This window comes from Aulonocara sp. 'chitande type north' Nkhata Bay, linkage group LG18 (assembly GCF_057382095.1).
Source record: "Aulonocara sp. 'chitande type north' Nkhata Bay isolate Kocher_YH1m ecotype deep benthic linkage group LG18, A_spYH_male_GT1.1, whole genome shotgun sequence".
NCBI classification, from domain to species: Eukaryota; Metazoa; Chordata; class Actinopteri; order Cichliformes; family Cichlidae; genus Aulonocara; species Aulonocara sp. 'chitande type north' Nkhata Bay.
In genome coordinates, this window is record NC_141361.1 from 10,247,040 (window position 1) to 10,271,573 (window position 24,534).

Here is a 24,534-nt window from a genome sequence, read left to right on the forward strand (position 1 = left end):
CCCCATTTAGTTACTTTCTGTTTTGTTTTGTTTTCTTAGTCATTAGTTAAACTTGTTTTGTTTTTGTTCTAATTAGTTTCAGTTGCATCTTGTTTACCCTGGTGTTTCTATTATACCTACTCATGTGGGTTTACATAACCCCTCCTTTGTCTCTGTTAGCCTGCCTTTGTGTGTTCCTGCATCATTCACGCCATGATAGTTTTTATTTATTTATTTATTTTTACCTTAATTGCATAACTTTTTTCAGAATAATTTTATGTGATGATTAGACTATAGAGAAAAACCAGCATACAGGACAAATTAAAGGAAAAACAAGGAAAAGTGTGTTAGTAAGGTGCTGGGCCCCCGCATGCCCACTGATTGACTGTACAAGTCTCATGAACTCTACTGGACAATCACCATTCTTCCAAAAGATAGTATATAAAGACCAGTATAATCCTCACCATCCTATAAGAGTTGATTACAGGGTGAAGCCGATCACTCATAACAACTTAATGCTTATTTGCAGTGAGCTGTTTCATCTAAGGTGGAGTGTCTCGAAGTTTGGACGAAAACTTAGGGATAAAACCTGGACAGAGAGTGGTTTATATTAGTAACTGTAACCCAGTGTTAATGATGTTTTTCTTTCTCTCTTTTTTTGTTATCATAATTTTTTCACTGCTTAAATTGTCTGTTACATTTCTTATGGCTTTCTTTCTTTCTTTCTTTTCAGATGTGTTCATAAATGCTACAGGAAGGTTAAGTCTCTTCTTAGAATAATAGTATTGAAACAGCAGAAAAATGCTCCTTTGGCCATATCAGCCATGCTACGCACACTGAAACTACAGAGAAAGGAGGAGCTTCTTTCCTTGTGGCTTTTGCGGCCCAATCACTTTAATCTTTGCACAAAATGGGCATGACAACCTAAACCATGCCTAAAAACGAACCCTCCAAAATGTAAAAGTCATATTACACATGTAATATGTCAGACATCTGTATCTCGCAAAAAAGTCAGTTGTTGTACGTACAGTTAAGTCCATATCTGGCTGTTTATAAAGATAGTAGCTAGGTTACAGCATATTGTAATTGGAGTTACACATAAATAATAAATAATCATAATAAATGATTATTATTAAAACAAATAATAATCAGTCACCCGCAATCACACCTGCTACACGCGCAGTGCGCTTGTATGTAATAATTACGGTAATAGCACAACGTCACTTGTGGCTGCAAGTGAGTTTGGTGTGTCGTTTAAGTACTTCCTGTAATGGTGGAAACTACATTTTTAAACACGCACAGACGCATTTATCAGCTTGTTGTTTTTTGCATGAATTTTCTAGGAGGATTCAGTCGTGACCGTCTGTCTGGATCACAGAGGTACTAAAAACAAGCGTCCCTCTAGCATACGCGGAAGAACCTGCAGATACTTCTGCCACTGTGCTTCGGTGATGGATGCACTGCTCTAATACTTTCACACAGATTCACACACAGCACGCGTAGACGTGTGCAGCTTAAAACGTTTATTTGTGCTGTAACAAGGAGCCGAAACCAGTGCGAGATGGAGAGCTGCGACTTCCAGAGTCAGCTGCTGTCCGTCATGGAAGTCCTGGCCAAGGCGGCTGTAGCTGAGATAAACCGGCGTGTGGACCAGAGCTGCACGGTGCTCAGGCTGGAGGTGAGCCAGAGCCGGCGGGACATCGACCTGCTGAAGAGCAAGTGTGAGGTGATGGAGGCAGAGCTGAGGAAGAGCCGGATGAGGGCCAGGAGAAAAGGTGGGGACACCTGCCTGAGAGATGCTGAGGAGTCACGTCTTTGTTGTTTATAACTGACAGTTTTGTGTGATCTTCTCTCTTAGTGTTTAACAATCCATCAGCGGGGAGATTCTCTCCTCTGGTCAAAGTAGTTCTCAACAAAGAAACTCAGAGCTCACATTGGGACACACCGGTGGAAGCTCAGGCTCCAGATCAACCCCAGCAGGTAGGATACGGCTATTATACCAGTGCACCATATTATCCCATTCATAGAAGTTCCAGAAGTGAGAGTGAGAGACAGAGCCTTTAACTAGAAGAGCCCAATCCCCTTGTGGAACCAGCTCCCAGACTGGGTTCAGTTCAATTCAATTCAATTCAGTTTTATTTATACAGCGCCAAATCACAACAACCGTTGCCTCAATGCGCTTTATATTATAAGGTAGACCCTACAATAATATATACAGAGAAAAACCCAACAAGCATATGACCCCCTATGAATGGCAACAGTGGGAAGGAAAAACTCAATTTTAACAGGAAGAAACCTCTGGCAGAACCAGGCTCAGCGAGGAACCAGTTGCTTTAAGGGAGTTTTTTTTTTTTTAACCTATATCCTTAAGATAGAAACACGGGAAAGTAAATTAGAATATATGTAATAATTATTTTATATTGACTCGTAAGTACAAAACTTTATAACTTTGTGATGTTAACCTTATTTAACCTCATTGTAGATGGGCTAGAGCTCTACTAGCGCAACTTGCATATAAGCACTGATGCATTTGCTTGACCACGCAGTGCATGTGTCATCTTATTTAAGCACTAACCCTGAGCCTGCTGTTGCAGTGTGCTGAGGCCGTGGAGCTTGCTAATGGGCCTGATCACATACGGATCAAAGAGGAGTGTGCAGAAGAGGATATGTGGAAAAATGATGCAGAGGACAGACCGAGTGAGTCCACACCTTTAATAGTGAAGAAATAAAACAATGTGATGTTTAAGAGGGACTTTTCGTTCAAGCACAAGGAATACTTCACTTTACTCAGATAAGCTGTAAAGGTAAATAAATGCACTGTTTATATACAGGTCATAAGATGAGAAGCCTGAGTCTGAGTACAAATTAATATGTATGTGTGCTAATGTGCACCAGAGCTGATGCTACACACATGGTTCAGTTTACAGACAAATTATTGTCTAGGTTTGCAGTTTAACAGCATTGCACTGAATTCAAAGCCCAGGATATGATCTGATAAGAATTACAACTATAAATTAATTTCAAATGAGCCAAATTGTTATTTGCCGACTATAAATCAGGGATGTCAAACTCAGAGGCCAAGTGGGTCAGACCAGTGAAACTTCCCTTTCTATTGGTGCAAAGAGGTTTAACTGCCCATTTAATCCCTGAGATATCACAATATGAGGAAAATGAAGCACAACTTTACCTTTACTTTCAATATATGATAAAGAAATGCTGCTCTGCTTAATAAAATAAATCTATCAGCTTGACTCTGGGATTGAGTTGCAAGAAATAAATGTGTAAAATTATCATTGTTCAGACTGTCCTGTAGTTATAAAGCAGAAAGTTTTTGTCCACATTTATGTGTTTTACTGTGGAAAAAAAACAGGAGATTTTCTCTAATTTAATAGTTTAATTATTACTTAATTACATTGGTGTAATATGGATAGCCACAGGGAAGAGCTTTAATAGTAGGGCAAGCTGTCAAATTTATGAAAATACAGAAATATATGAAAATAAATATGAAAAATTTACACCCTCCTTTACATTTTCCAAAGCTGTCCAGTGGGGTGACTCTGGAGACTTGGCCTTATGTTTGACACCTTTGCTCTAAACGATTAAAGGTTTTATTAAAGGCATCTCTCTGGTAATGTGCTCTCTTTAGTCTCTGGAGCCGAGCATCAGCCGTATTTCGACACAACAAAACCTGCCCAAGGCGACAGCTTTGCGGAGCTTTACCACTCGGCTGAAAACCCGGCCCTCTCTGAAGATCTGGTTTCCCAAGTAGACGGCTACAGCATTTTCCCAGAACAGCAGCTGAACAGCGGCCAAAATGATATCGAACTCGTAGTGAAACACGAGAAAGAGGAAGAGGCGGATGAGGACGCAGCTCCACTCGGTTCAGCCCACACGTTTGTGACAGAGACAGCTGAGGGGCAGCTGTGGCCATCCAGCGTGTGCAGAGACACGGGGGACCCAGGTGTCCCGTACACCGGGCAGCAGTTTGAGCAGATTCCTGCTGCATTTGCATCTTCAGCCCTGTTGCATTTGGAGGATGTGGCACCCAGAGTTCACTCTGTTGGGAAATTTAATTCTGTTGTGCTGAGTTCCGCACGAGTGAAAAGACGAGGCAGAAGTTTGGGATGTAAGAGGCCACAGTCAGAGGAAGGACAAAACTCTGCATCTCAGATTAACTCCACAGATCCCACCTTGATTCCTCAACAGTTACAGAGCTGTACTCAAACGAGTAATCCAGACGAGGGCCGGACTGGGCCGAACCCCGCAGGCCCCTTCGCCACACACAGAGTTGGAGGCAGTTTGAGCCTGGCGAGGAGGATGAGGACGCCCTGGAGGTCCGGGCTCGGCGAGAAGCGGTTCAACTGCACGTACTGCGACAAAAGCTTCACCAGGTTCAGCCAGCTCAAAGAGCACCTGAGGAGTCACACGGGCGAGAAGCCGTTCAGCTGCATGCAGTGCGGCCGGAGCTTCACCAAACAGTGCAACCTCATCAGACACGCGGTGGTCCACAGCGGGGAGAAGCCCTACGAGTGCTCGCTGTGCGGGAAGTGCTTCACCCAGCGCTCTAGCCTCAAGTCTCATCAGAAAACAGCACACTTATAATGTTTATTTTATACAACCGCTGCCCGTGTGGAGAACTTAATAATTGGTTTTGTTTTTGTGATGTTACATATACACATAATTTTAGACTGAGTGGTACAGAATTATAAAACTACAGTCAAGTTTATGGCCCGGCTAATGTGTTTCCATCAGGCGCCACACAGGCTGCATGGAAAAGATGGATTGTGGAAAGTTGTTATTAAGTGTTTTATCTTTTTATGTTTTTTTTTTTTTTTTTAGCCAGCTGTGGTGAGTAAAGGGTGGAAATAAACTCATCAACTCCTCAAACATGCCCCGTATAACACATCTGTTTTACTCCAACTAGGAACAAATTTATTCAGTGAGACATAAACTCAGTGTTTATGAAATGTTTATTGAGGTCACAAACCGAGTAAAACTGAGTTCTTTTTTTTATAGTCGCCCTCTACTGGCTTTTAAAAAGAATGCAGGTTTAAAGCACTTCTCCAATGGCTTAAAATTCAGACTTGAAGCATATGTCAATCTTTCATATACAGTCTGTGATCAGACTGCAGAACTAATGCTAGCTTCAGTCCTTTTAATCACTGGTTTCAAATCACCTTAAAGACTCATGAAACGTAGCTTTATGTGTTAATCCATCAGCCTTAATGAGAGGCTAATGAAAAGCTAAAGAGGCTTTCTACCTGCCATTCTTCTCTCTTCATCTTCAACCGTGTTGTTGTTCCTAAATTACCAATTTCATATTCATTGCCTTTGTTATTACATGTAACTTATGTTAATTTAATCCTGATAAGTTTTTCCCTGCGGAGCCCAAACTGCAAATTTGAAAAGTAAATAAAGTTGCTCTGCATTTGAACTTGGTCCTTGAACACATCTTTGAACACATCTCAGCCCTATCAGAGATTAGATCGGTGTCTGGTGTTTCCATTAAACATCAAAGTTACTTGTGCTGGAGGTAAATCAAAGAAGTACCAAAAAACTGATGGGCCGTCAGAGGGTAGAAGAAGAGATTGTCTGGCTCTAACAAAAGCAGTAATCCCTGCACCCCCCTCCCCTCCCATTTTGTTGTTTTTACATTTTCAAGCACAATGTCAGTGTTTTTATAAGCTGGAAATCATTTGATTATAAATTAGGTATGTTTTAAATAACTTCTTACAACTGCAAACTAAAGTAGGAACTGTGGTATGTTTAAACCTCTAGGTTATATTTTTACAAACAGTCAATCGAGGATTAAGTTTGATTTGAATTTTATTGAATGTTACTGGTCATAAAACAGAAAGGCGACCTCTGCAGGCCGTACCCCGCCTCCCACCCTGTGAAGCTGGGATAAGTCTCTCGGCCTATGACCCTGAACTGGATAACCTGCAGATGGACGGCTGTTACAATAAATACATTTCAGTAAACTGAAAGAAATGTAACCAGATTAGACTTGAAGGATTTTGGAAAGTGTCAGAACTGCTTTATTTAAATATATGACTCATGAGAATTAAACTAACCATCTTTTGGCATCGCTTGTCTTCAGTCTCCGGGCATGGAAATCAAATTGGGAAGTTTCATTTATTTTAGAAACAGATCTCGCTTAGGATGGTGCAGTGGTCAGCACGAATGTCTCACAACAAGAAGGTTCCTGGGTTTGAATCTGTCTAGAGTTTCAATGTTCCCATGCTGCCCGTGTAGCTTCAGGTACTCTAGCTTCCTCCTCCAACTCAGTGATGCTTATTAGGGTTATTGGTGATTATAAACCAATTAAAGACTGACTGGTTGACCTTTTCTGAAAGCTAAAATAGGCTCTGGAATCTGAAGTGTGAGTTCTGAGGGTGACGGGAGTCATCCTGAAGTAAGACAAGAAAAACTCAGGCAAACTTGTTATTCAATCAGAAAAACAAAAAACATCTTAATCTGTATTCAACAAGGCAAGTACCACAAACATTTTACACAAATATACAAAGGTAAGACATTACTTTTTTCAATATAAATATGAAATTAGATCTTTTATCCTGTAAAACTGTGATAAAAGTTGCATAGAGGAGTAGTGATAGGACAGGACTCTATATATCACTCTATGTGTGCATTTTAGTTCTTATTAGAGGGATCAGACTGAGATCAGCAGAACGCAACAAAAGCCACACAAAGGAAAAAATATCGGCGTTGATGTTCAACACTATGAATCTAATCTTTATGAGCCATTTAGTTTGTACACAGAGCTGTTCGGATAGACATTTACAAGGATTTTAATACTCATTAAGGTGGAGATGGAAAAACTAAAGACGACTGATTCAAATCAGACATTCAGTGGAGTGTAAAGTACAACAAGTCACAGGGTCTCATAGTTCATTAAACAAAGCGAACCAAATGTTAGCAGCTTTAAAAAAATCTGTACTGTACGCTGTAATTATTCAGTTTTACCAAATAACAACTGCATTTATTTGCGGCACTTCCTGTTGCCTAAATGTTTTCCCTCCACTAGAGCAGAAAGTCACCATGAAAGACTTTGAAACTCCAGGTTATGATGTTAAACTGGAAAACATATTTACACCCAATCATCAACTGAGTCCTTTAAGTAAAGTGATTTCAGTATCAGCAATGTTAAAACAATACCACCATGAAAAGTTTCTGACAACGCACAAATCTGTAAGGACTGTTTGATAACACTGTTTGTATGACTTACAGTAATCCTGTTTTTTTTTTATAAGTCTGACGTAAGACCCGTCTTTCTATAGTTTACCAACATTTGCTACAATTATCAACCTTAAAGTGGATTTAATTATGCTTCAGTAGCTTCATCCTGTAATACTTAATCAGAAGAGTAAAGTGGGAAGCAGGTTGTTACTTCAAACCCATCACACACTGGATGGTTCGTCTGCTAGTAGAAGCACTCAAATATTATGGACGGATTATTTAATATTATTATTTTATCTTCTTTTTTCCCTTCTTTTTTTTTTTTTTTTTTTTTTTTAAATCAGTGGTGAGACTTGGCAAACTCAGAAGTGATAAATTTTTGGAGTACGTACAAATCTAGATGCGGGAATTTTTGGAAGGATTTATCACCAGCGAGAGATGGCGAAAAACTGGAAACTTTGCATCAAAACTTTACATGATCAAAACTGGGAGACAGAGTTGTGATATATTTTTGAGATGTATATGAAGCTAGATCCAGATATCCTTCTGAATCCAGGGATAATTCAGTGCATAGCGTGGAAGGATTTTCAGCCTTTGTCGTGGTATGATCTCAGATTTGGCTTTTTATTTAAGTTTTGCTCTTTAAAATTTGCATCGTGTGGCTTTAAACTTGTCTTGAGTTGGAACACATCCAAGTAAATAACCTGTGTTTTGGCTTGCTTCTTTTTTGGAGGGACTGTTTTGGAAATCTGGCCTGACAGATGTACAAGACATTTATTACAATATCTATGTTTGCCTACAGAGGGTAGAAATAAAAAATGCTTAGACTGGCTGGCTTTCGTTTGACTAGTTTATCTCTCCTCTTTTTTCTGTACTTTAAAGTTAGCGGGCTAAAAAATGTCAAAAGAACAAGAAATGTTCCTGAAAGATTTCAGTCGCCTGACACCAGGTTGTTTTTTTAAATTGGCAGGAATGAGCAGTGAGGAACCACCCTTTTCCCAATTTCACAGAGAAATCACTGACAAACCCTTAACTCTGTCACCCTTTTTCTCCTGGGGGAGAGATTAAACATCGGTCTCGTGAGTGCTTTTAGGCACGTTCTCATCTGAATATCAGTGTACGGTCTTGTAAATCTGATGCGGGGGGTTTTGATTCAGTATAAGCATTTGTTTCTCAATGAACACAAAAAGTATCAAAACCTAAACACAACACAATGGCTCTTCAATACCTCTCCTCATAGACAAAACACTGACTAGAGGAAAAAGAAAAAAATCTACATCTCACAATATTAAATACAAACAACCTTTTCAGAAAAATAATCTCTATGCAGAGGGTCCGTTGTGTTGATAAAAAGCTTTTTGTGCTATTGCTGACTTTCACACCTGGGTGGAAACTTTGAACAATAATTATTTATCCAAATCAAGTGTGCTTGATTGAGTCAACAGGTGATACATTCACTTGAAAGATCACAATCAAGTGATTTTTCCTTTTATCTTTTATTCTCCAAAAAAATTTGAAATGTGTCCAGTCTACTTTTAAAAGCCGTTTTCGGCTGCCTCTGTGGAGTCAGAGTCCTCCCCGCTTTCTTTTCCACCACCTCAGTGTGTTGACGCATTTTGCGCGGGTGCATTACATTGGGCATGTGTTTGTCCCCCGTTCCCATTCCTGCTCGTCCTCCGGGCTGCTCGAGCAGTCCATGGCCTCTCCACTGTCTCTCTCACTGCTGGGGATCATCGGAGACCAGCTCTCCCTTAACGAGTCCTCCTTACTTCCCTCTACCTCCCCGTCGTCCTCCCCTCTTCTCTGCCCGCAGTAGGGTGGGATTTCAACCACGACATATTTCTTCGTCCAGCTGCTCAGCGCCACCTTTTGCCGGATGTCATTTCCCATTTGGCCTGCATCAGACCGTGAGTTAGTACCTGTGAGAAAAAAAAAAAAAAGCCGAAAGAGTAAGGATAAAAGGTTACAACAAAAAGACTGCTGTACTTGTAAATTATGTTGAATTTAACTCTTTGTAGCTACAATTTACAGATGTCCATTAATGTATCATATATAGGTAATCATAAAGTTACTGTTTTGTAAAAAGGACAGCAACAAAAATAGTCTGTGTGTGTGTGTGTGTCTGTGTGTGTGTGTCTGTCACATCCTTCATCCAAGCAGCATCAAACTCAGCAGTGCACTTAACTCGGGCTCCTGATAATTCATCAAACCAAATCTGAAGTAGTTTGGATGCAGTGTTGTTGATCAGATGAACACAGATTTCTCACACTATGAGTAGGACACACATGTTGATCTATGGCTAAACTTAAACTTGTGTAAATAGGGTAAATCGGTGACACTAAGTCATGGAAAGCTACTATCAATTACATGGCTGCTCTATTTGACTGCCACTGGAATTTCCTGTCCGACATTCAAAGTGCATTATTATTTTGAGATCATAAAGGACGACTTTAATAAGGTCACACACGGCGTCTGCAGACAAATATTGCCAGTTATTCATCACCCTCATGCTTATCATTTAAACCATGCAAGTTTCCAAACTTTAGCTACTAATTATGTGGGACCATTACCATAGCGATATGGTAATGGTCCTTGTTCCAGTGTTCTTTGCACTGGAACTCAAATAGTTTTCTTATGCATCCCAAAAGATGTACACTTAAATAATCGCATTAACTTGTCAACCTACACTAAAGGAGCAAAAACTGATGAACGAGGAAACTCGCCCTAATAATTACAGACTGTTCTGTTCCTGCTCCTGCAGAATGAGATGGCCCACACCGTTTCATTTATATGAAACAGACGGAATGAAACTGACTTCACAGATGATGACTCATGTCTGTTACAGTAACCTAAAAGTGAACAGGTAATGTAATAATATGACACATATGGTTTGGTCGTTACTGTGGTCATCACTGACAGAAGATAACGTGTTATCCTCTTATTTAAAACCTGCTCAAAAGCAGCACTGAACATGAGTTCCTTATTTCTGGTTATCATCACCTTACTCGCCTCATGTATGGTGCACTCTTAGCTGAAAAGAAGCATATTATGAGTTCACAATCCTCTAGCTTAGAATTTAAACCGCAAAGCAAAGAGTTACTTACACACTCAGCAATTAAAAATGTTATTTATTTACAATGCTTGCTGCATGCTACATGCAAACTGCTTGGTTAATCACAAATGTCCCTGACATGTCACTTCAAAGAGGGACCATTAGCCACTAAACTAAACTAAAATCTAATTTTAGTTGATTGTTTTCTACTTGAAGCTCATCTTTTATCTTTCCACAAACATTCGCTGAGCTCACCTAGAAGAGTTGTGGACAGCTGACTGGAGTTACAGTTAACAGAACCGTTGTTGGTGCTAACAGCAGCGGCGAGGTGGAAGATCTCAGAGCGAGGAAGCTGGGGCGATACTGGTAAGGAGTGACACTGTCTTCCCGGCAGCTGCTGCCAGTAATAAGACGCCTCTTGTTGGGCTCTTCCGGGCCCGAGAGCACATGGTTGGTTACTGAACACACTTCCAGGTGGCGAGTGGAGGTCAAACACCAGGGAGAAGACAGACTTGCTGGGCACATCGTAAAACTTAATCTTCCCCCCGCACAGATCTTCTCGGGCTGTAAAAGGGTTGATCTTGCGGGCTTTGGAGGCTCTCTTGGCAGTAGGGGGGTTATAGTAAGGGTCCTGGACATTGACTTTTCTTCCTGGCTTGCAGGAGAAGACGTCCGATTGGCTGCGGCTGAGCCAGATGTTTCGTCTGGGGCGGGGTGATTTAGGAGGGATTTTATCGTTCTGGAAACCAAGAGGATTCCCTCGCTTGAAGCCTTGGATCTTCTCCCCTTAAATGAAGAGAACAAGAGCTTTCTGTGATCATCTTACATAAAATCTACAGAAAATACAGAAGTGTATTTCAGGTTTTTTTTTGACATAGCCATACAGAAGGTGAAGCAGGAATATTTTAAAACCACTAGATGGCAGAATAGGCTAAATGTATGTTAACAGTTTCCCAAGGCGCTGCATGAGATTATTTAAACAGACGTTTTCAGTGGTGTGGTCGGGTTTAATTCTCGCAGCGCTTGAATCATGGCAGGATTAAGAAACCGTCTCGCCGGTGGTTGTTAAACATTGTTCAAAAACAAAGGGTTTACTCGTATAAATATTTTTTAAAGTTAAGTACTGAGACGGTTCCAAGCATAGCATAAATATATCTAAAAAAACGAGCTCCTCTCAAAGCTTGTAGTGGACCCCCAGGTGTCTCCTTTATTCCAGGAAACTCTTTTTACTCATGTGGACTAAAAAAAGGCTCCTTTGGAAAAATATTTGGCTTTTACGTTTTCGTTATGCAACAGAAACATTTCCTACTGTCAGGGCGATCCTGGTCTCGGGAAACATTGATGTTATCAGCAGAGAGAGGGAGATGGAGGAGGTGCAGGAGGATGATGGGTACATAGAGGGGAGGAGGAATGGCGAAAAGGAAGTTTATGATGTAACAACCAACAGCTGATGAGAGGTGTCACAGTCAGGCCCTGTTTTCCACACAGTAACAGCTACATGAGGGATCACCCTCATGCCAGCAGGCTAAGACTGCGTTTTATATGTTCTGCCACCTTCATCGGATAAAAAGAAAACAATAATCTTGACAGCTGTATAAATGTTTTATGTCACAGCTGTGACATAACATGTAGTGGGGGGGGGGGGGGTGAAGCTCTGGGGCTTGCCCAAACAAAATCATTACTGGCTCCTCGTGACTCCATGATGTGTCAGACATGCAGGCGGCTCTACGCGGGACCAAATTAGAAGTGAAACCTGGGCCTGCATGGATTAAGTGTCTCAAGCAGGAATGTTGATCTCTGACCAAATTTCCTCTTCTACCGTGGATGAAGTTTATATTTTCAGGAATCAAAGTGATTCACGGTTAGAGCTCTGGGTCAGTGATAGGGACACTCAGATAAATGTTAACATGATGCACTTTAAATAGCTCGCTTGAGTGCGATAATAGTGAATACAGACGTCAGTGAAATAAGGGCTATTACATGGCTGAAGCTGTTTGGAAGGAGCAAAATCTGGCCTGAGCAAGCCTGGCTGTATGTTTAGGGTGAGGGCAGTGTAAACAGCACCTTTGTAAGTGACCGTTTGCTTTGAGATAAGATAAGATAAGATAAGATAACCTTTATTAGTCCCACACGTGGGAAATTTGAGATGAGAAGCACTGTGGTGTTAGGAGGAAAAAGAAGAGTTGGATTGGACATTGGATAAATGGTGAAATAGTTGACAGGCTGAGAAGATAAGACAAGCAGAGTCTGTACTGTTGTAAGTGGCAAGGGTGAGGTGAGGGAAATTTCTGTTGCCTTGTTTGCTTACAGTTTCCCCTCCTTTCACCTCCCCTCACAGGAATTTACAAGCATCTTCGTGTAAATAAAACGACGTGGCCTTTATGGACTGTAAAGCTGAAGTTTTATGTGAGAGTGGGAGGGGGGGGGACTGTTACCTTTGGCTATGGTTTTCTTGTCATTGTCCCCAGTGAGCAGGACACACTCGTGCTCCATATCTTCAACTTTAAGGCGTGCGAAAATCTCCTCGAGGTGCCTGACGAGGTCTGAGAAGGATGGACGGAGTTTAGGATCCATCTAAAGGAGAAGAAAAAGGAGATATGGAGAAGGCTGATAGTGACAGTAATAAACATTATCAAAGGTTGCACTTTGTAAATTATTTTCTAGGTAAAGAGAAACACACAAACAGAATTGCATTTATCTTAACATGAAAACTGCGTTGATTATGTAACAGTGTCATAGTTCACATTACATTACTCGATGACACCAAAACCCTTAAACTGTAGTTTACAGGTTGGTGCCATAGTGGCACAAAGAAAGGACGGTTTTATAATATTATTGGCACTCTAGTTGGGAAATGTTCAGTTGCTCAGCAGACTGTGGTATAAGACTAAGACAAGTAGTAAAATGAACATCTGAGGTCACTATGATTTTCGACTGTCCTTAGCAATAAAATCTAGTAATAAAATGTTTATTTTATGGCTAAGAATTAGATTTACCTTTGGGTGGTGCCAGCACATACAAGTACAATCATATCCTTACATTAAAGGCCATGAGTCACCCTATGTGACAGAAATGCAAACTCAAACGTGCTTAATATTTTAATCATATAGCCGTTGATTAACGTTTGGCTCTAGCTAAAAATCCCTATGAGAAAATTACAAAAAATTCCCCTATGCAGGAAAGCCCCTCCTTTCCAAGAATAGTGACTGACTGAATTTATGAGGATAGAAATGTATGAAATCAAAATGATAAAGCTGAGAGGCAAAATAAAAGCAAGAGAAACAAGGGGAGGCAGATGGAAGAAGAAGAAATTGGCAATGGACAGCTGGGATGAAATACAAAGTGTGAAAAAAATGAAAGTGTTGCTAAAAGATGATATTTAACTGTCAAAGAAGTGCAAAAGAAGTCGCAAGGAAATGCCAGAAAGAGACAGACTTGGAAACAGACTTGAAGAAGAATAAGGATGATAAAAGCAAGACAAGAGATAAGGATGAGAAGGGATAGAAGAGGCCTATCTAGTCTTAATCAGCAGGGTGCTGTAAGATCTTTAATGCTCTCATCATCTGTGGTTGTAATTAACTTCAGTGAAAAATAACTCGTGTTTTCAGTTCAGTGATCATGTGAGTAAAACAAAGTAGCAAAATCTCATTTAAAGTCTATAAGCAAATATATTTTATTTTATGGTTTCATTTACTTGCTGCTTATTCTAGATACTTTTACAACAAACCAGTATATGACTTAAGAAAAGCAGAACGTGCCAAGTGAGTGGCTCTGCTTTTAGAGAACAGAACCCCTTCTGGAGAGGAAGCTAAATCCGATTATTCACATAATCAGATTGCCCCTTTATTTCTGAAAAAGGGAATGAACGTTACTTAACTAATTAGTAAACAGTCAAAACTCCAGGACAAAGCCAACTGGGAAATGTTGTCTCAACATAGCAGAGTTTGTGGTAAACACATTATAAAAACAGACTGAAGCCTCAACTTTATGAGCTACTTTAAAGCTACTGCTGCCTGCAAGCTGTTTTCTCACAAGCAGACAGTGGGTGTTTATTATCAGTGAACTAGTGCTAACAAGCACATTTATTTTTTTCTATTGAATTTTAAATATTTAACAGTTATGTTTTGTTTACTTCCTGTAAATGCTGGTCAGAGATAAGCAGCCCTGAATGTTTGTTGCACAAGATGGAAAGCAGAGGATTGGAAATCGATAAGCAATGACCACGTACATCTCCCAGTAAACAACATGTTTTTATGCTTAAAATAAACCTAAGCTGTTTATTGGACTTTAAAAGAGCCACTTTAAATGAATCACAGTTTATCTCATGGGTTTTGATGAAGTCGCTCATTTCACTTGGTCTGAAATAAACTATGTTAGCTTCTCTACCATTATTAAGCCAACTTTATTCCAATTGGCTGCTGGTTGCAAACACAAGGACTGAAGAGCAGGTGGGTGGGCCTCAAATGGCTATATGACAGATATCTGCTCTTTTTTTGACATCATACCGATTTAAATAGTAGGAAAAAATTTAGAAACAGAGCCTTTAGAGCAGCCTGAAGCCTCACAGACACTACTTGGATTATTTGAATCCTGCTTTTTAAAGTTTTATTATTTCTGAAATTTAAAAAATGAGGTTGTATAATGGACTCACATTGCAGCAGTTAAAGGCCAGCTGGAGGAAGTCAGGCGGACAGTCTCCAACCATGTGCTGGAATGTGTGATAGTCCAGGCCGAAGTTCTGGTCAGGAGGGCGAAGCGAGAGGGACAAAGAGGTTTGAAATACATGAAGAACAAACAGGAAATTCATATTCTAACAGTGGGATAAAGACGGAGACTGACAGCACTTCAGCAGATGTTTGACATACTGTAACTCAGCTGCCAAAGCCAGCTTCGTGTCAAACTAATCCCTCTGACATGATCCTGCTGGCTGCCAAGTTTTCTTTTGCTTTAGACCATCAAGAACTAATAATCAGCTGCTTTATTATTAACTTGGATTCACTTGTAAGCCCGGCTTAAGGGCACAATTCACACTGAAATGCAAAGGATTACCCTTTTGACCAGTTATCATTCTTAATGAATTCATGCCAACTTGCATACAGTAGATGCTTGGTAAGGGATTTTAATGTTAAACGGTGTGCAAAACAAATGTACAGGTGATCAAAGTTTCTGTATTTTATTAACATGCATTTCATAATTTTAATGCCAGTGTAAGATGCTACTGCAGTTATAAATAAGACTGAAAAGGGTGGTTTTAACTAACTTGAACAGCTATATTCTGAGCCTTTTACATATTTCACATCATAAACGGTAAACATCGGCCTTGTGCAAAGAGAGCCTGGACATAAGCACAATGAGAAAGTTCATTAGATGAATAAATAGTAAGTATTTGAAGTTCACTTATATTTTTCTAAAATGGGTGGGAAAATGGTTGACACTCATTTTGTTCTGTGAATAACTGTTTTACTGTGTACACATGGTGAGAGGCACGGTATAGCAACAAGATTAGTCTGTGTACAGTGCAAACATGTAGACTTAGTACTGCAAGGTCATGTGATCAGAAAAGTGATGCAGATGAGCAGTCACCTCTGTGCGGGGAAGAAAGTCGGGGTCGGCCTGAATCCTTGCGATGATTTCACACAGGATTATTCCATAGGAGAACACGTCGGCCTGAAAACAGATAGACGTTAATATTTACACACATACCCGCAAGAGCAAAGAAAGACTGCTTATAAAAATATAAAATTGCCCCTTCTAACAATTCAGATCAGAGTAACTGCGAATTATCTGCTATTATTAACAGTTCCGAAGATTCAGTTTCCATCGGGGTTTGTTTAGGTTTAATCAAAACTATTGTAACAATGTCTAATCAAAGTTTATGTTCAATCCAGTCTGAGGCCATAGCAGCACTGGCTGTAAAGATAAACATCTACCTTCTCATTGTAGGGTTCATCTCTCAGCACCTCCGGAGCCATCCAGAAAGGAGACCCAACCACTGAAAGCTTCTCTCCTTCAGCGCTAAACACACCATCACAGACACAGAATAATTTATTATATTCAACATGCCATCATAGTAAAAAAGCCAGAAAATGTAAGAAACTTTGCAGTTTTAAGATTAACCTAGAACTCTGCTTTCCTGCTTCACTGATCTAAAATATTTTTACAGAGTTGTTTTTAACTTGAGGAAGGCAAGAGTGAGTGTAGAACGAGGAAGAGACCTGACCTGACCATGTTCACAAAGTGGGTAAAGGAAGTATGTTTAATACAACATGAGGCTTTATATTACCCGTGTGCTAAAAAGTAAAAGCCTCTTTGAGTGCATTAGCGGAGTAAATGGATATAGAACATCTGTGAAAACATGCAAACTCTAACCTCACCATTAATGCTGAAAGGTACATGCAGCTTGTAGAGCAACATATGCTCCCATCCAGACCATTCCTTTTTCAGAGATTGCATATTTCAGCAAGACAATGCTAAAAAACATACTGCATCCATTACTGCAGCATGGCTTTGTCATAGAAGAGTCTGGACTGCAGGCAGGCTGATTTTTACCAATTGCAAACATTTGGTACATCATGGAATGAAAAATACAAAACAAGAACACACAGTATTTTTGAGCAGCGAGAATCGCATATCGGACAAAAAGGGGACAATATTTCTCTCACAAAGGTCTAGCAGCAGGTCTCCTCAGTTCTCAGACACTTTCCAAACTGCTATTAAAAGAAGTCTATAAGGTCTATAAGATTTACAAATAACCACATTCTATTCTAATTTACTACCAATGGTTTTTGGTATTGACTCTACCAGGCAGACCTTTTAATCACCTTTTATGACATTTAAAATGATATAGTAACATTTCTCTTAACTCTCTAATTCGTTCACTTAAATGACCTTTGCTTCATACATTTTTAAACTGGATTAAGCAAGCCGAGATTCATCATTTCCTGACAAACTGCACTCTCCCACTTAATAATAAATAATAACGGGAGTGGCTACTTTCAGCACAGTAACACCCATACATGTTTACATATCCACATGCATAAAGCATTACATAAGTTATTATTTGGTCTCTATGCACAGCGCTCCTGAATATAGTTTAGAAAAGACAAAACAGAGACACTCCTTTACTCTGCTGCAGGATTAAAAAAGTAAAACCCGGCACTGATACTATCCTACTGTTATCAAAACACTAAAGAAGAGAATGTGAAATGTAGAGGCGGCTGTTAATGTTAGTGCCTGACCTATGTGTCAGTAAATAACCCTGTGAGTGATATGAGGAGGAGGAGGAGGAGGAGGAGGAGGAGGAGGAAGAAGAGGAGGAAGACTCTGAGTTAGCTGTAACAGCAACAACAGAAAGGTACAAAAATAATCATGTGGAGAGCAGTAATGAACAAAAAACAGGCTAGAATATTAATCTTATGACCTGCAATATTCTCTGGCACTCATTACAATGAGCAGCATTTGAATGGAGTAGCAATATGATCATTTATTCCTGACACAAATGGAAGTGTGGTGCAGATAAATTAAAACAAATCAAGACAAAGCTAAAAAGGCTACCCTGCAAAGACATCATCCCAGTCAGTTAAATTACATAAACCAAACTATGTGACACACCTAGAGATGTTAGTAGCCACTACAAGCAAGTATAAAACTGGTCCAATACAGCTTTGAAGTTTGATAAACTTTTTTTAACCAGATAAAACAAGCGAACGGATATCTCAGTTTGGTTACGTACTAGCAGACATCAGCCTTGTTAAACTTCAGTTTTGAGTCATCTGTCTTAAAATCAATCTAATTTTAGATCTGGGGTTTTGAAAAGAAAAAAAGAGCCTGCAGTTTTACCTACTAAATGTGCTTCTGTTCATCAGTGTTTTCCCTTACTCTTTGTCGATCAGTACGTGGGGTACGTGTGGTTTTTGACAGCTGTAAATTACTGAGTCTAGTACGAGGTGGATGAGAAGAGCTGTGACGCAAACACGCTAAATGTAAAAACTAAAAACAGTGAGTGAATGAAAGGGTACAAGGACAGATCAAGCTAACGCTGGGTGATAATTATCAATGACTTCATGGTTACAGCCGGCCCCTTTTACAACACAATTTAGATTCAGTGTTAGTATGAGTAAGCACGACTGTAACACTGGTAGAAAACCAGAAGCACGGCCTCCAAATGCTGTTTATTATTTTTAATACTAGTTATGATCCAGGTGTAAATATGTGCTGAGATCAGTGAGTCCTCCTTACAGATTGGTAGGGATCTTTTCTGCCAGGCCAAAGTCTCCCACCACTGCTGTGTACATGCCGTCATCACTCTTGATCAGGCAGTTCTGTGAATGCAGAAAGACACGTTTGCTTGAGGAAGTTGCATTAAAAAAAAACCCAAAAAAAAACTTTTGTGAGCTAGTAATACCAGTCCAAACCTCTACTTCCTCACCATTACTGTACATGGTGTTGCATCTTTCCTGTTGAACATTCCTCTTCAGATTAAATTAACAGGCTGTAAATATGCCGTTTATTGAAATTTCTAATGCACATGCACTTCTAACTTTGTCTGCACACCCCTGTGTAACTTAACTGTGACATTTAGTAGTCACAGCTACCCAGACTGGCATATAAATAAACTGTGAGTACGTAGAACATTAACATTCAGCTCTACTGACTGGAGTAACATACGACACAGTGAGTGCACAACTAGATTTCTATCCTGCCTTTATAAATGGTACACCAACATGTTGCTCTGTAAACTACAAAATAATTTCTCCAATAAAGCAGGACAGTACAATAAGAGGAGAGAGTCTTTAGAACAGTGCATAGCTTTAACTAAATACAAAGCAGACAATGTTGCTTTGTTCATTTACTTCCCCGACCGGTATGAGTCCAAGTAAATAGACTCTCTATTAATTTGAGGAAGTATAATTTGCAAGGCTATGAGTACACATATGACCACAAAAGGCTTTTCTTGCTTGTTGCGTTTTCATCTAGTCCAGTGGAAAATTTCACACGCTTTATTTTTTTGCAGGTACTTATTATTATTATTATTATTATGTAAACAGGTGAAGAGCTAAAAGCAAAGAGAGGAAATAAATATGATTTTACAGCAGAGTGCATACTGCTCATGTTCCCTCGCTGCGCCAACATGGCTCTGGATCAAGTTGGAAAACTAGAAGCTGCTTGGTACAAAATATCACATGTGACAGTGTTAGCGGTCTTTAGGTTCCACTTATTCCTAAACCTGCTGAACTCTTTGTAAACTGTGTTACAGGGACACACCTGAACATACTTTAAGGTTTCTAAATAACACTAAGAAAGTCTTATGAATATTATCCTGGGATGAGAAAATGGAAAAACAATTATCTGTTTAGTACAGCTAGTATTTCATTATATACTACCCCACAGGAAACTCATAAAGAAGCCAAAGTCAAACATTTTATATTGTTCTCCACACAAAAACACTTACAAGAAATACACCACAAGGGTTCTAATCTGAAGATGTCCAAGTGTTCATTTTGGGGGGATATAAGCAGACCATTTTTAGCTCCCGTTTCACCTCTTAATGACACAATTACCCATTTAGCTAACCTTGGAGGTGAGGTCCCGGTGGAATATGCCTTTAGAGTGCAAGTAGGCCAGACCGCTGGCGATATCACAGGCTAATTTCACCCTGGTTGGCCAGCTCAGGTGTTTGTTGCTGTCCAGAAGTTGCTCCAGGTTCCCACCATTGATGTACTACAGGAAGAGAAAGACACATCTATAAATTAACTGGTAAATATCAGATTATTTTTAAACAAGATTTACATTCAGATCTAAAATAACCCTGAACAAAGTAGGGCACAGAAAATTGCTTTTAAAATGCTGAAGCTCGAGAACAGACAACGTGCAATATGGTTTCAAAATGTGCGGAAGAACAAATTATTTCATATTATTGGTATTACTGAACCAGGAACTGCTTTACTATGCTTGAAAAACAAAGCATTTCCTTCCTACACAGGTCATTATAACAGTGAGATGGGGAGATATCAAATTCCTTTCAGTGGAATTAGATAGAGTTGGTGTGAATACTCCAGTCATGGCAAGATAACACTCCCTGTTGCCAGCAACAGAACAGAATGACTTGCTGGCTTTACAATCCATTAGTCACAGTGGTGCAATCACACTCACCATCATTAAAATACAGAGGTAAATTCAAGCTGCACAGAGGTTCTGACTAATCATGTTACTAGCTGCTCATTTGACAGCTCAGAGTAGAGGACTGATCAGTTGGATTCAGTGACTACTGACAGCCTGCTTGGTGGGTTAGGTAATGTATCGACCAACTGCCTGAACAAAATCTGGCCTGCAGCCTGTTCAACTGGCTGGCAGAATGGCTGGTTTCCTTAACATGAATGGGAACCATCTGCCCACCGTGTAGGCGAATTAGTAAACCTGCTCCGTGGGTTTAAGCTATGCTGGGGCCTTCAGTTTGTCCGTCAGCTTTGGTCCAGAAGAACGTAGCTGACCTCGGGTCTTGCATGCAAAGACCTTCTAATCCTGTCACATATCAAAAACAACTGTAGTTAAAACTGTGAGAGATGAGATAAGGAGTTGCTCGGGTTTAACTGTGGTTACTCTATGACTGACAGGAGTTGAATTAGAGCAATGAGAGCTGAAACTGTACTCTACTTCTTAATGCAATAAATAAACTGGGCTTCTAGTCAGATTAATACCAATCAAGCTGAATCTGAAACTGAATATTAGCCAGATCATTTCAGGGTTAAGTGTCATAAAGGTTTAGATTCCAAAGCCCAACATAAATTAGATAGGCCAACCTACAAATCCACATCACGTAAAACTGAAGGAAAAAAAAATGAATAAAGAATGCAAATTATTTTGCAAAAATATGTAAAAACTGTGTCCTGTCATCAGTGACTACCAACAATATTCTTCACATACGTTTGCTGAAATGTTTGTCTTAACCTCCACAGCTGATAATTCCATGTACCGGACTACGGTCTTTCTCAATTTCTACAGGGGATCAGCAGAGGTGCTTTTTGTGCCTTTGGATGTTTGTGGATTTCAAGCAACTGGACGATTGGACCCAAAATATTGAGCTGCCTGCGGTCTTTTACCCTCAGATATACTGTGACACACATGCGCACACCGCTTCAAGATGTCAGAGGATTACAGTATTTGTCCAGTAAATTCCTCAGTAGCCACAGAGTTCAACATCTGTTGTCTACGCCTGATTGGAGTTTCCAAACAGAGAAACACAACAGGAGAAACCCCAAGTGCAGTCAATTAAAAAGAAAAAAAAAAAAAAGACTAATCCAACTTCCCTGCTTCGCACAGTTTATAATCACACCAACAGAATACGCACAAAGTATGCCTAGTCAGAAAAGCAAATCACACGATTTTACAGAAGAGTGCACCTGTCGTGTAAACTAAAAGCAAAGTTATATTTTAAAAAGCCTCTCACTCATGCATTGTGTATTTCCCGGAATTTACCTCATCCTGTTTATGGAAGTACTGATGCACCAAACTGATCATTAAACATGGCACGTTTGGGCCATGCAAGTACTGAGTATGATCATTTAAGATGCAGTGAGCTGAGGAAATAAGAAACGTATGGCTGGTCACAACAGTTCTGGAGGACTGTCTGTGTTTCAGGTTAAAAAACCTGGAAAGACTCAAACAAAGAGTTCTTGTTTGCTGCCGGGAGCAGCTTCAAACAGCAGTATAATCCTGGCATGGGTCATGACTTACCATTAGCCCAGATTACGATTGCAGAAGCAGTTCATATAAGATGCATTAAAATGAAGCTGAGCAGAAGCAGAGCAAGTCTTTGAGGTCTAGATCACTGTGCATTGTGCTAAGTCTTCAAAGGATAATTTGCCTGTGAAACAGTAATCCAGTGCAGATGCCAAATACCCACATCATGCAACGATTCCTTTTATTATATCCTATATTTATCCTACATTATACCCTTTATTATAGCCTATATATATTTATGCAGGTCCAAGATACTATTTCAGGAGGACCCTGGCCAAGAGGACAGCGCACAGCACAATGTCCAAAACATATTTAATAAAATATGAAGGTTAAAACCAATTTCAGTGCAAATTGAGGAGAAATTATATTAACCAAGAGTAGCATTTTCCTGATCCTTTAAAATTGACTTCAAATCCTCCACCGTAACCAGTTCTGAGAATTTCAGGCCCTTCTTTATATACTTCCAGGAAAAACAGACAAATTTAAAAGTTTTTGTCTGATTCTGTTCTTACTCTGTGGAGAAACATTTATCAAATATATAAAAGCAAAAGCCTTCCTGATACACGTGTATGCGCAGACGTAAGAGGGAACCAGGAGGGGAAAGTTCTATATAGAAAGAATCCAACAGGAAAGTTTGAAGACAAACAGCAATGATGTGTGCACAATTTGCAAAGCTAATAACAAAACATAACGCATAATTATGTACAGGTATACCTTATGTAGTTACTATCAGGCACATTTATAAAGAGCAGATCATCATAATGTAATAAAGATTAAAAAACAGTTGTAGATCTCAAGGGTTTCCTTACCTAAATGGGGAAGAAGGTTTTAATTCTATCATATGCTATAGACTATTCAAAGCCAATCTTTGAAACAAGAAGGGGAAAAAAAACTAAAAAAAAATTTAAGTTTTAGAATTAATACAAGGGAGGTATGCAGGTTGTACTCTTCAGTGTTCTCCTGGATTATTCTTATTTAGACGAGTTAAGGACGACTTTATTTAATAAAACGTCTGTTAAAAATCCAGACATGTTTTTGTGCACTGACAGAATGAAAAGGTTGTTTATTAACTGGATGCCTTTATATCTAAACCCTGGAGAAGACATCAGACTGGATTATTTATTTAGCAGTTGTGAGTTATGGTGCTTTTCCAACACCATTTAATTTTCTTCTTCTTCTTTTCTTCTTTCTTCTGCTATTTGTGTCTTATAAGCTCTTTCATGCTGGACTTATTTTCTGTGCATGAAACAATAATAAAATCAAATCTATCATTTTCAACTTTTGCTCTCTTGAATGCTAACAGCACTTCAGTGTTTCAGTTTCAAGCTAACATATGCGCTAACATGGGATGTGCTTGTGTCTGCGTGTCAGTCAGTGTTACTGAAGCAGCTTGAGGCCATGCAGTAACTTCATTCTCCTCTTCCTCTGAGCATAGCCACATAGCGGGGGTCAGGTAACAAAACGCCATGAGCCTGCTACCAGAGTCAGAGCATACAGCTTGGCCCCGACACGATACAACAGGATCTGTTTACGCTGAAGGAAGGAATACAAGACCTACCACAGTGCGTATGCATAGTACAATATGCAGTACTTCCCTTTGCAACTACGATCAACCATATGTGCAAATTCAGCATCTCAAGATGTGTTCTATTATAAAACTGGTGTCAGTCTCTATTTGTCAAGGCTACAATAAGCACATTCACTGTGCAGCACAGCAGTGTAATTTAGAACATATGTGTGAGTCCGGGAGCATCTCTAACAGTGTATGCTTTCTTCAGATAGCCCATGTCTATCACCCCACATTTACATGTAACTGACCATATCATGCAAATTCATACATAATCATTTGCAGAGATGAACTGGCTCATCAGTGGCTGAAGTGTTGATGTATATCTGTATAAATGAAAGTTCATGTAGATTGACATTAGCACATCATTAGGCAGATTATGTGTGTATAAAATTTTAAAAACTTATCGAACAGAAAACGCAGTCTGTGATATGACTAAATTTACACTGCATTAAGCAGCAGAGGGCAAATTTTATTGCAACATGTGCAACACGTGTTGCAAGAAAACAGGAGTTGTAGTTTTCATAACATTACTAGTTCAAAATTAATTACCGTATTTCCCGGACTACAAAGCGCACCTGAATATTAGCCGCACAAGCTAAAATCAGGGGAAAATCCTGTTTTGTACATACATTAGCCGCACCTGACTAAAAGCCGCAGGTGTTTCAATGTTGACTTATCATATGTAAGAGAATATGCACAAAGGGAATTGTCAGGAAAGAGATGGCTGTTTGGAGACACACCCCTTTTATTAATATTTTGAAAAACAAGTTATGGGTACATATTTGCACATGTAGTACATAACAGTAACCTACAGCACACCAGAAAATAGATTCGGCCTACCTTTTAGGCTCAGGTGCAGTGACACGGCTTTAACAAGAAGAAAAGTCAGTCATTCACCATCTTTCTCTTCTTCCTGCGCTCTAAAACCACCAAAGTCCTCTTCTCCAATGTCGGAAACGAACAGGCTCAGGATGGCTTCGTCATCCACTCTCCGCTT

At 39.6% G+C, this 24,534-nt stretch overlaps 2 protein-coding genes across 4 annotated transcripts in view; one reads left to right on the plus strand and one right to left on the minus strand.

Moving 5' to 3' along the window:
* The first annotated feature begins 1,242 nt into the window (after positions 1 to 1,242).
* LOC147308016 (uncharacterized) lies at positions 1,243 to 6,165 on the plus strand. The gene is made up of 5 exons (XM_086270992.1): positions 1,243 to 1,359; positions 1,522 to 1,754; positions 1,838 to 1,959; positions 2,574 to 2,676; positions 3,626 to 6,165. The coding sequence occupies exons 1-5, from the start codon at positions 1,250 to 1,252 to the stop codon at positions 4,579 to 4,581; spliced, it is 1,524 nt and encodes a 507-aa protein (XP_086127118.1). The 5' UTR covers positions 1,243 to 1,249; the 3' UTR covers positions 4,582 to 6,165.
* Positions 5,659 to 24,534, minus strand: part of tesk2 (testis associated actin remodelling kinase 2) — a 36,067-nt gene continuing 17,191 nt past the window's right edge. For 2 of the 3 annotated variants that reach the window (XM_086270988.1, XM_086270989.1), the window contains 8 exons: positions 19,802 to 19,948; positions 18,467 to 18,549; positions 16,159 to 16,243; positions 15,812 to 15,895; positions 14,880 to 14,966; positions 12,664 to 12,802; positions 10,484 to 11,014; positions 5,660 to 9,095 (listed from right to left, as the gene is read on the minus strand). In XM_086270988.1, coding sequence (XP_086127114.1) covers positions 8,806 to 9,095; positions 10,484 to 11,014; positions 12,664 to 12,802; positions 14,880 to 14,966; positions 15,812 to 15,895; positions 16,159 to 16,243; positions 18,467 to 18,549; positions 19,802 to 19,948 — 1,446 coding nt within the window. In that variant the 3' untranslated portion in view covers positions 5,660 to 8,805. Of the gene's footprint in view, positions 9,096 to 10,483; positions 11,015 to 12,663; positions 12,803 to 14,879; positions 14,967 to 15,811; positions 15,896 to 16,158; positions 16,244 to 18,466; positions 18,550 to 19,801; positions 19,949 to 24,534 lie in introns of all 3 variants that reach the window. The other variant, XM_086270990.1, reaches the window with a different exon arrangement.

Coding starts and splice junctions, on each gene's coding strand:
- LOC147308016 (XM_086270992.1), top strand. CDS start 1,250: ATGGTGGAAACTACATTTTTAAACACGCACAGACGCATTTATCAGCTT. Junction 1,360..1,521: donor CGTCTGTCTGGATCACAGAG/GTACTAAAAACA, acceptor TGCTGTAACAAG/GAGCCGAAACCAGTGCGAGA. Junction 2,677..3,625: donor TGATGCAGAGGACAGACCGA/GTGAGTCCACAC, acceptor TGCTCTCTTTAG/TCTCTGGAGCCGAGCATCAG.